Below are 12,194 nucleotides of genomic sequence, written 5' to 3' on the forward strand. Positions count from 1 at the left end.
GTGCGGGGTGGTCCGGGGTTGGGGGCAGCTGGGGGCCCTCCCGCCCCGCCACGCAGCCGGCTCCCCGGCAGGGCCCCAGCACCCCTGGGAATGACGGCTTCACCACAGCAAAAAGGAAATTATCGCTTTTTAATAGCTGTGCTCCGTCACACCCCCGCGAAAGGAGAGCCTTAAGTTTCATGGTGACACGAGATTGTCTGGATCTAAGGAAATTTTTTCCCTTATATAAACTTCAGTGGCATTTCCTTATCTTTCCAATTATTCCGTGTGTTGCATCTCTGCTAATTACGATACCCTACTGTGGAGCCGTTGCATCAGGCCCAGCAGTCCAGTACATGGACTGAAGATTGGCACAGTCCTGCTAATTACTCCTGGATGCGGGCTCCAATCCTGCAAAATCATACACCTACCCAGCAGTGTGTGGTGTTTAACATTCACTACCTGAAGAGATTTACATCAAAGCGACATTTTTCAGTGTAACTGCCTCATAATTGGCACAAAACACAGGCATGGTAACAAACAGCCTTTTGCTTCACGACAGGTCACTGCTTCGATGTGATGGAGGAGCGTCTGCACGGCGCGGCGGCTCTTGCCGTGTGCCTGCATGCTGCTGCTGAGGCCGGTCTCTGCTTCGTGGGATTATGCCTGTAGCTCCTGGTTGGATACATAGCCAAAGTTTTCTCCTGAAAATCAAACTAACAGAATCCCATGGTTCCTCTCATGCCATATGTTAGCTGCTTCTTTTCAAGAAGCCAGCGCCACTTCCAAACCCATAATGGATCATTATGGACAACAGAGATACTGGAAATGTGTAGATCTTCAACTACATGGGTGGAGAGGAGATGAGGGAGACTGTGCCATCAGCAGCAATGACTGGCAGTGGCACCTGAACTTCAGGACATCCAAATGTGCTTTCCTGATGATGTATATGGGGGTTACCTGGGAAATCCAGAAGCCATTTGCCAGCTGTGACTTTCTGTATCTTGATGAAAATGTTTATCCATTGCCACCTGGTCCCACAGCCGAATTAGCAGACGTAGAAATGGCTTTTTTCTAAAAGTCATTGCGTTGCCATGGAAAAAGTAGTATTGCATCTGATAATGCTTGCCAGTGTTCAAGAGATTACCAATAGATTTGTGTATGGGGAATTTCTGACTGAAACTGTTGATGAAACCCCTGTTTCTGTTTTCTTTTCATGATGGTCGCTGGCATTCACAAAGAGAAAGGTCGATTCCTGAGTGTGCTGCAATACCTTTCTTAACTACATGTTAGATTAACCGATTTTAATGCAGTATAAGGTGCTAGATTTCTCAGAAAATCTTGCTTGTTTTCTGTAACGAGTAAGGGAGAATTTAAAAAGAAAGTATAATTAGAAGGAAGTATCTTGCTTTAGGGCATGGAGTGATTGCTACCTGGGGAAGGGTCAGGAAGGAAAAAAATTTCTCATGTATAATATTGCACAGCTGGCCGTGTGCATTACTGGGCAGGGGGAAGAGCCAGCGGTGTGATACCTATAGCACCAGCATTCCTCTTCTTATCCCTGAAGAGTCACTCTACTCCCTAAAACATTAGCGATGAAGCCTTTGACTGGATATTTGCATTGTAGAAAATAAGTGTTTGACTACCACGTAAGCAGCTGCAGGATGACAATGGAGCATGCCTTTGGGAAATTGAAAGGTAGATGGCAGGTACAAACTAGAAGGCTTGAGGCAAATAAATAGTACCTGTCTGGAATAATAACTGTGGGCTGTGTTCTGCACAACATCTGTGAAGTCAGGGATGGGGCTTTGCTGAGACCTGGGAGGCAGGTGTGGGGTTACTTTTAGGATGGAGGATTTGAGCGACTTGCAAGGTGTTCCTTCCTGAATGACAGTTGTTACAATTTTATATATTTTGCAAGAAATCATGGATGGTTTTGATATGCTGCGGGGAATATGGGGGCTGTGCGATGTGATTTGGCACACTGCAACTTTATGAAATTCAGTAGAGTGATGCATCTCAGTCAGCTTGGTGTGTGTGTTTGGGTGGGATTTCTCTGTAGTCAGGTGGAGATGATCTGTTGCACATGCCATGTTTTACGAGGTTTAAACTTGGGTCATTTTTAGGTTATGATACATGATAAATGCCAATATTTGGACACTGGATGTCTCGTTCCATGCACGTGGGCTGTGCTGTGCCTGCTTTGCACACATTTCTTCCAGCTTTCAGCTTAAATTGTGGCACATCCTTACCGGTCCTTCCTCTGCTCTGTAACAGCAATGCCTTCTTGGCTTGTTGGTTCTTTTTTCCATTTCTTTCTACTCCCTCTCTCACTTTTTCTTGCTCTATTAGAAGCCTTTGCAAAATCCCCACACTCACAAGTTTTCCCGACACTGCAACAAAGGGAAAGTGTGAGCGCAAATCCTTCTAGTCGTGAAATGTAAACAGTTGTTGGTTGGTTTCCAAAACAGCAAAAATGTAAAAAGCTACTGTACAAGTTTGGAAGGCAGTCCCTTAGAGGCTTTTCTTCAAGTCTTGAGAGATCCTGATGTTGATAAATATTTCCCAGCTTTCTTTCAATGTTATTTCCAAGCTGCATTTGCTACTGTGCTAAATTTGATTAGCACAGAGAGGCTATGTGAGACAAAAGGCCCTGAGCCTGGGTAAGTAATTAACCACGTGGTTCAGAGGAGGTTATGATGAGGCTGGGCTAGCGTTTGAACTTTTGCAGGAAGCTTTTAACAGCAGATAACATCCCCAGCTTGACTGGTGAAACAGCACGGGGTTTTCTGCAAACAGGGAAGACAGGGTTGCCATAATTCGTGGTGTCTGGCTTCCTGCTATTCATGTGGGCTGGAAGGGCACAGCTGCTATTCGGAAGGCGGCCCTGACTTGAATGTGTGTTAGGAGGTGACTTTGTATAACTAATGTGTGCTTTTTAGATTCAGATTCAGGATGCAGACATGCTCCAAGTTTTCAATGCAGTTAATTCAATGAATTTAAGGAGGTTGGACAGGTAACAATGTTTCTTCCAACTAATTTGCACTTTCAAGGTACTGACTCCTTGTACTTTACACATACTTTTAAACCACATTGATTAAGGTTCTACTGTTAAGTAAAGCCTTTTAAGATTCTCATTGATATCAAAGAGCCTTTATGAGGCCTTACTAAAGGAGGAAAAAAGCCACAGTGAGCTTTTAACTGAAGAGAAAATGTCTTGCTAAGATTTGTCAAGATAACAAACTAGCACTGGTTTTGTGATTTAATTCCTTGCATGATCAAAATGCAGTGCATACTTTGTAATGAGACCATACAATGCTTGTTTTTCAATAAACTCTCTTTTCTGTTATCAACCTAGTTTTAAGCCAGGGTGGTGAAGAACAGGCCATGCGACAGGAGAGTTTTGAGGTGCTCAGAAATGGGGAAATCTTCAATAGACTCCAGCAGAACTGGTATACAATGGATGTGAAGGACGTGGTGTGGCTGGGAAAGATAGTAGCTGTATAGGGCATTGTGGCTCACCTGCTTCTCTTCTTGAGCATGCTGTAACTCAGGAGAAGGAGAACTTGGAAAATATGTTTGCTGACTTCTAGCCAAGCTGATAGTATGTGTTGCTGTGAAAAGAAGCAAACAGGCCTTGTGTATCTTGAAATGAAGTAAGTTTTATCTGTGAAATAAAGAGCTTCTAGCTGTCTGACAGACCTCTTGGAAGGAATATGTGGTCTCATTCTTCTCAGGGACCTCTAGTACGCTCTCTGGCTGCACAGTGCATCTGGGCTGTATGCACTGGTGCTCCAGGCTGGAGTCCTGTCCAGATCGTCGATGTTCAGGTGACTCCTGGATGAATGATTTGTTCTGTAGTTGCCAAGTCTTTATGTTTTTGTGTGGTTCAGGGATGTCCTGCCTTCAGCACCTCTCAGAACTCATTTCAGGAGGACCTTAAGCAATGTATGATCTGTGCTGGGACAGGAGCAGGTCATGCATCTTTTTTCTTGCAAAGTGTGAGACAAGGGCTCTAGCATGGATTCAGATAGCATGAAAACAACTAGGGCTATCCAGGAAATATACAATAAGGTCACTCTTGGAGTAGATGAACACAGAGGCAGCAGCTGGTAGTGTGCCCAGTTCTAAATGAGGAGGGGACAGCCTAGCCACTGTGACCTTAATACAGGTCACTTGCATAAACAGTGGCAGTCTGGGACAAGATGAAAAGCTGTCTGAGAAGGGAACTGGAAGACATCCAAATTATTTTGGTTCACAGGTGTGAGCACGGTAAATATTATTGTGATGTAACTTGGTCAACATAAAATCACTCCTGATCCCAAAATGAATAACATGAGGTAGCTCAGCAGTTATTTTAATACAAGAAGTTATAATCTGTGAACATTTTTTTTTTTAAATGAAAATACATCTGTTTATATCCTGATATTAATTGCTTACTTTGAAAGGCCTCAACTGTTTTCAGGACTTTGTGCCATACCCATTGCTCTTCAGATTAGAGACTATTTTCAGCACACCAGTTGCTGACAGTATGTTGTGCCAGTACATTGTCAGCATTCAGTAAAAGCAGTAATAATAAGTTAAGCAGAACTGCGTGTCTCCATAGAGAGATGAATAGGGGGCTCTCTAAGCATACCCAGAAGGTTTAGCCAGAAATGATTTTGATTGAATTGTTTGCAATTTACAGAAAAGGAAAATGCTTAGCAGTATCCCAGGACTGCTGCAGGCACGGGAAGTGGTGCAGATGCATGGACGACTAAGTAGACTTTTACTTGGATTGAGATAACTCTTAGCTGTGTCCCAGGGTTATGGAGCCCTGCAGCTGGAGATATTATGATTAAGTGAGATGTAAATCTCAAATCCTGACCATTTGTAGCTGGTAGAATTTAATAGCTTCTTTTGTTCAGAGCAGACTTCACAACCCTAATAACTCGCTTGATTCCTAATATCAGGCATAATAATTCCTTATTGTTATGTGGCTAAGGAATTTTGATATTTTGACCTATGCCAGCCTACTCTTTGTGAACACGTGTTAAATAGCTGCTTTGTTCATTCTGTTCAAAAGCAAATGGTTTCTTTCTGAAGTTTTTCCTGTAGAAGATAGATGTTTGGATTTGTACCCACCATGTTTAGAAGTCTTTGAGATAAGAGGCTCTGCCCCATTTCACTGTGTGTCTTCCTACACCTGGAGATGGAATAATCGGTTGATGAAACAGAAAGACACGAGAAATGAGTGTGCTCTGCTCTGCTGCCCATAGCATACAAGGTGAAACTGAGCTGGCACCAAGGGAAAAAAGTAATGGCTTGGTTGGGACAGTGGCGGTGTACCTCTTCTAGACCCAGCAAAGGGCCAGGAAGCTCCAAACCCATCTCTGGCCTGTGTCTCCGGTGGTACCTCCTTCTCGTATGAGGCTGTTCCTAAACACAGAATAGTCCTCCATGAGGTCACTTGCTGTATATCAGGGTGAGGAGTGACTATGATAAATTGCTGCTGCTGCTGTGTATACTTTTCATCCTGGGCTTATGACAACGAGCTTTACAGCAAAACTGAAATACTAAATGATCAGACTCTAACGTTCACATGGATGTGATTCGTTTCTGTGAGTTCATTCTTCTATTTAGAGAAAGATATTGCTACCCTCCCTTATGCACTGACACAGTTGCCAAAATAACCACTCTTACTAACTGGCAGCTTTAAAAGCCAGCCTGCAGCTGACTTTGAAACAGAAGGTCAGCAAACGGAGCAACAGACTTCAATTCAGAGCTTTAATGGGAGCCATTGACCACAGCAAAAGGCCTTGACTGGAGTGTCTAGAGTGTGCTTTGCACAGGCCAAGAAGTCACTTTCATACTCTTTGAACCTTTTGTATAAACCTATATATTTTTCACTCTGTGGATTTCAAGATGAATGTGCAGCCGTGTGCTAGATGTGGCTATGGGGTTTACCCTGCTGAGAAGATTAACTGTATAGATCAGGTCAGTTGTCTTTCTTTATTATTTTGGACTATAATAAATGTATAGATTGGCACTTTTAACACAGTGCAAATCTCTTGGTTCCAAAAATTCTTTACGCATAACTGGGTTTAGAACTGAAGTGAGTTAATAATAGGCATATATTTGAAGAAGAATTCTTCAAATTTGTAAATGAATGTTAAGGATGAATACTGAGATTTAAAACTCAACAGAATAATAATGAAATATGAATCATGTGTGTTTGGTTTCTGTTTTGTGGTATTTCCAGACATGGCATAAAGCCTGTTTTCACTGCGAAGTATGCAAGATGATGTTAACAGTAAACAACTTTGTTAGCCACGAGAAAAAGCCTTACTGTCAAGTGTAAGTGTTTCCTTTTCTTTTTTTTAAGCAAAGGTTTAAAATGCCAAGTAATTTTAATGTTACAGAAGATCACCATTTGGACTCAGCCTGGTCCCATGAGTGATGTGAAATTATGTATTGTTAGTGCCTTCATGCATATCTTTGGATTTATGTGAACGACAAATGATGGGGAACTCTTGTTACTGTATATAAAGCTTAAAGTTACTGTATATATATTTGTCCAGTGCATTAAAAGATACCAAATTAAGTTCCATTTCAGTATTGTGGGAGGAAAATAAACCCAACCATAAAATTCAGTGCTTTCCAAATCAGCGGTTAAGAGTTAACAAGGTTGAGCTAATCATCAAGAAAATGTATAAAATGCAGATTTTGGAGTTGGTTTTTTCTAGGAAGTTTTTATTTTATAATGATCAATTCCTGTCAAATTTGTCAGCAGAAAAAGGAGAGATGACAGTTGTTTTTTATTCTATTATTCTCTTTTGTTATTAGAAACACAGCATTGATATGATGATCATTAAAATTAATTTTGCTCTAGGCACCTACTCTATACAATAATAACTTGAATGTAATCTGAGATCTGTGTATGAGAGGGGGAAAAGTTATGTATAGAGGTGTGGAGGCTGGTATTGTGTTTTTGAGTGCTCAGAAAGAACCTTTCTAGTGGGCTGATACATTCCTAATATCCTTTTACACTTTCCTTTTTTAGACATAATCCAAAAAACAATGCGTTCACAAGCATATTTGAGACACCAGTAAACATAAATGCAAAAAAACTGTCGGAAGTGGTAAGTGAGGTAAGAAGCTTGAGGGCCAAATGTATTTAGCTTTGTTTTACTTTTTGATATCATATTTGTGTTTTGTTTTAGAAATGTGTTCTTTATGTAACGTAGGTATGTATTCTTTACTTACCCTCCCACGTTCTTTTAGAGTAGTAAGATCTCAGCTAGGGTTTGATTCATAATTCTTAAAATGCATTCACTCATACGAAAGACAGGTTAGATCTGAATTTGCTTCTACTTTCAGAAAGAAAAATGGATAGCAGTTTCTCACCTGCCATTTCTGATAATCTACATGGAAGCATTGTTTCCATAAACTGTGGGAGATGCTGCCCAGAGCTATGTAAACCTAGTAACTAAATCAGGGGGGTTTACACAGCCACTTGAAACAAGAATGACCTACTTACTTTATGATCTCTGAAGCTGATACTAAAGGGCACAAAACAAAAAATAAATTCTGTCTCAGTAGGACATAGTCAAAAATTCTCATAAATACCGTGTCAAGTATTTCTGAAAAACCTGAGATGATCTTTCCCTCTTGTGAGAAAACACGAAGTCCAGGGAGCTTTGCATGGTTTTGCTGAAAATGTTTTGCTAAAACGCGAAGGATGGATGAGCTTTCCATGCCCTTTCAACTGCATCTGTCCCCTGAAAGGCTGCTGTGCCCCGACAAACCTCTAGGGGTGCTCAAAGTCTTCTTTCTTTTCAAATGCCATTCTTTTCTGTCTTGCATTGTTTTCCTCCAGATACATTTGTTTCAGACTTGTATTTCTAAGAATTTTATGAAATGAGAAACACAGAAACAGCCAATAATTGATAGCTATGTCACTTCTACGAATAATACTATTTTCTTGAGTGTCATGTCTTTTGATACCCTAAAATAGTACTCTTCATTGCATGACTATATTTAGCAAACCAATGCATTTCAATGTGATTAATCGTAATTAAAATAAAAGAAGGAAGTTGTATTTCTTAGATTATAGTGTGCTATATTAATTCTGATGTTCTGTATTAGCTGTACAAAGTTGATGTACATTTAATAGCCTTTATCAGACACCATATCTGTTCTTTATCATTCTTGTTCTGTATTCTTATGCATCAGGATTTGCAGTATCAGGATTTGCAATATCATAGGCATTAACTATTTCAGCAGTGACTATCACACTTACTTTAAACTGTGTATGACAGATCTGGTCAGGAATGAGTTTGGGATTACTGCAGGTTCTATTTCTGGTTTTAGGCAGTGATATGAGACTCTGATACTTCCAGTGCATGTGAATATACACGCCAGACAAATTATAGCTCAAAGATCACTTTCCCTTGTTTTTTACACCTAAAGCACCTTCTGTCCTTTTCAATCACATAATGAGGTTCTGCTCCAGAGAGAAAATTGCTAAGGGTAGTAAAGAAGCTGATTCTGCAGTACTTACCTAAAGGGAGAACTTCTGTAGAAATTTTGAATGTAGTAAAACTTTTTCATTGGTAAATGTATAGAATAGTGCCAACTTGAGAAAAGGTTTCAATTGCTACTGTAGTTTGTTGGGTTTTTTTAGGTAAGATTATTTCTTATGCAATAAATGTCACATGTTTCTTTAATCCTAACATAATGTTCTCACATAAGTTTTATGTTGAGACACTGACTCGAATGCAAAGATAAAAATTCAGCTCCCTCCCTCTATACAGAATTTCTATGTAAGCAGACAAATCATTCATCTCTCTGTACCTCTGTACTTAATTTATACAATAGGGATAGTGGTACACATGCTCAGTGATTTTTCTGTCCAGCCAGTTTAGATTTTGCACTCTTCAGGATAGAGACACTTATTTTTTGCATCTGTAGAGTGAGCTGTACAACATAGCTGTGATTTCAGTTGTATTTCTGTGTGCTGTCATGATAAAATTAACAGTGGGAAAATGATGACCCAGGACTAAGTATAGTAGTCATTTACATTTGCACAGTCATGATACTTCATGGCCACTGTGCAGGGAAAGTGAAGAGTAAAATATTACCCACCAGGTAATAGTTCTTTCATCTAATGCTGCATTGGTGTGTTCTGCTTAAAAATCCTTGGGGACTTCAGTCCTTATAGATTACTTCCCCCGAAAGTATTATCTAAAGACCAGATTTTTCTTTTACAACTTTGTGCCAGATTTCAGGTCTAATATGATGCTCCTTTACAGATGTGCAGCTCCAATAATAGCAAAAAAACCCCCACTTAGGTAGAATGAGGGTGTGGATTAGAGAGTACAGTTTTGACCTTAGGGCTAACCCCAGTCTTCTCTTCCATGGAGACTCCTTTTCCAAGAATGGGTAGCATGCAAGAAGTATTTATGTAGTCTTTGCATGACCTAGAGCTACAGGCTATGTGGCCTTTTTGTACGTAAGCAGGTTGTAAGTGGTGTTGGTCTAAAGAGCAAGAAGGAGGAAAAGATGGAGAGTTTTGCAGACTCTCAGAAGGTGGTTGGTATTTTCTTGTGGGCTGTGGAGATTTGGTGGATCAGCTGTGCTTGTCATAGTCCCTTGGTTTATGCATTAATGTCATATATAAATGTGTCTTCAGGGTGAAATTATTAGTTGGCACGAAAACTAGGCTGGTCCGTAGCAACTGGAGATCTAACGCACAGAGACAGGTAAACATGATGACTAGAGTAAATCATCTTAAACTGAGTTGTGTTGATGCTGCCACCCAGAAAATTAGTTCTGTACAGTCACATTGTTCCTCTGCTCCTCTTGTGTTGGTATTGATGATTTTTGCAGTGAGACAGACGAAGGAACTGACATCTCTGAAAGCTAACACAGCAAAAGCCTACATACTAATTCCTTGATACAGTTTCCCTAACAGCAGCCTGTCTGATGGTGTCAGTGTGTGAGAGACAAGAAGAAGGGTCACCTAGTAGGGCCAGAGGTGTTTTTGGAAGTAGCCTTCCTTTAGACTGGTTTAAGGTGCAGCCAAAACTAGCAGGCACTGGAGTAGATTTGTTACGGTGGGGATTGCACTGGTTTTGTTGTTTTGTCTTGTATTCATATACATTTCCTTTTGTTGCTGCAGTTCATGCAGACTCCATATCATTGTGAATATCTAATAGACTGTGTTCACCTTGTTTGTCTCCCTTCTTGTTCTTCTCCTAAGAAGGGTGTGTTAGTCTGTACCAACAAACTACTAATACCAAGTCAATTTTTCTTTAGATAAAATATCGAGAAGCGGGCGAACAATTCAAATCAGTCTTTCAATGGGATGTAAGGTCCAGAGAAATTGAAGCTGCCTATAAAGCCCAACAACTGACCACCCAGGTAAGAAATATCCCTCGAGTCTCCAAGCCACTAGCCTGCAGAAGACCACGGATCAGCCTTGCCAGTCCTGATTGTTAGGGTTTTACTCACAGCATTTCAATGCTAAAAAAGCCATTGCTTCTCATTTGGCTAAACTTTTCAAGGCAGCATAGCTTGATCATAGCTGAGGGTGCAAAAATCAGAAGATGAGCAAGGAAGAGCATATCTGTACAGTTAGCTGTTTGGACTGCTGCATGTGCAGCCATGCTCAACCTGTCTTCTTTCAACTGACACTGAAACCTCACAACAAGTGGTTTGATTCCCAGGGGGAATTATCTGAGTCTCACTCTAAGATCCTAGATCTGACGTCTTGATGTTAGTTCTTGTTATACAAGCTCTGCCTTGGTATTCTGAAGGTATGTGGAGTGTAGGCCTTGTGCTGTATGTCTACAGAGAGTAAATTTCACTTCCACAGCATTGTGTGTTTTTCCTTTTTTTTTCTGTCAGAACAGCTGTTTGTGTATTAAAACACTGGTGAAGATTGGTAGTTATTTAATTTTTTTTTTGTAGAATGCTTACTATGCTGCCTATGAAGAGGGAAAGTCGTGGTACTCGGGAACCATCCCAGATCCTGAGATGGTCAGGATAACACAGGCACAGAAGACTTCAAGTGATGTAAGTGGACTGATGTTTGGAATAGCTTTTTGTTCTCAGGCTATCATATTCTGAAGACTTACCAGTGCATCAAAGCCATCCTTTACTAAGATGTAACCAAAGGAGATACTGACATGTTTACTTCTGTCAATAGCAATATTTAGCCATGTAAGTGATTAAAGTCACATAACAATGCTATTGCCCATCCTGGAAGTCATACATTTATATATTTATGTAATTGAGAAGTTCTTCAACTACTGATCAATGATATCTGAGGTGACCTTGATTATATCCTGATTTAGCAGGCAGTGGTGTTTCCCTCAGTAGAGCAGAACTTATGATGGAAAGCATGTCTTATTTTCCATTTGTTAAGTGTATTTCCACTCTCAATATCACTTCTGAATTATGACAGATCGTCTATGCCCATACAATAGGTTAGTGACTCAGTCAACATAGCCAATTAACAGTGGATAATTGATATGAATGAGGAATGTTTTCTGTTGTACGCAGGAAATATTACTACCTAACAAACTTATAAGGTGTAAGTTCTTTAATTTGTTTACTTTTAGATAAAGTGATACATACCTTTAGGAAGCAGGCATTAAAAGAGGAATCACATTAAACTGCAGTGGGTTCTTCTGTAACAACAAAACAAAAAATGTTCATTTTCTAGTTTCAATATACAGAAGAATATGAGCCACGGAGAGGCAAAGGCAGCTTTCCTGCTATGATTACTCCAGGTTATCAGGCTGCTAAGAGAGCTACCCAACTAAGCAGTAATGTAAGTCATGGGGTTTTTAATTGCATGTTAGACTTCTGAATTTGGAGAATCCTGGGTTTAGGCCATTCACATTAGACAGTAGGTTCTATGATGAATATTTTTGGTAGTGTTAATTCTACAAAGTGAGAAAGCTTTAACACGATGCAGAAAACAGGGTTAACAAACTACTTGGCTTGGGAAGACAATCATACAGGAAAACTGGCAATACAGATATTTCCTGAAAGATGTAGCAACTTTTGCTGTAACTTATCACAAACTGAAAGAGATTGTGAATAATTCTAAAATATTTATTTACTTCATTACCTTTATTTTCACTTTATGGCTTTATTAATCTATTTATTTACATCTGATGTTTTTTTCTCTCTTTATTATTTGAAGTTAAATACCATAACATTGA

At 40.0% G+C, this 12,194-nt stretch overlaps 1 protein-coding gene across 5 annotated transcripts in view; it reads left to right on the plus strand.

Moving 5' to 3' along the window:
• Nucleotides 1-57: 57 nt before the first annotated feature.
• Nucleotides 58-12,194, plus strand: part of LOC104123621 (nebulin related anchoring protein) — a 60,538-nt gene continuing 48,401 nt past the window's right edge. For 4 of the 5 annotated variants that reach the window (XM_009635894.2, XM_035891490.1, XM_035891492.1 and 1 more), the window contains exons 1-6: nucleotides 58-5,955; nucleotides 6,221-6,315; nucleotides 7,022-7,109; nucleotides 10,279-10,383; nucleotides 10,933-11,037; nucleotides 11,690-11,797. In XM_009635894.2, the coding sequence (XP_009634189.1) occupies nucleotides 5,884-5,955; nucleotides 6,221-6,315; nucleotides 7,022-7,109; nucleotides 10,279-10,383; nucleotides 10,933-11,037; nucleotides 11,690-11,797 (573 nt within the window). In that variant the 5' untranslated portion in view covers nucleotides 58-5,883. The remainder of the gene's footprint in view (nucleotides 5,956-6,220; nucleotides 6,316-7,021; nucleotides 7,110-10,278; nucleotides 10,384-10,932; nucleotides 11,038-11,689; nucleotides 11,798-12,194) is intronic. The other variant, XM_035891494.1, reaches the window with a different exon arrangement.

This window comes from Egretta garzetta, unplaced genomic scaffold (assembly GCF_000687185.1).
Source record: "Egretta garzetta isolate BGI_Z169 unplaced genomic scaffold, ASM68718v1 scaffold273, whole genome shotgun sequence".
Classification (NCBI taxonomy): domain Eukaryota; kingdom Metazoa; phylum Chordata; class Aves; order Pelecaniformes; family Ardeidae; genus Egretta; species Egretta garzetta.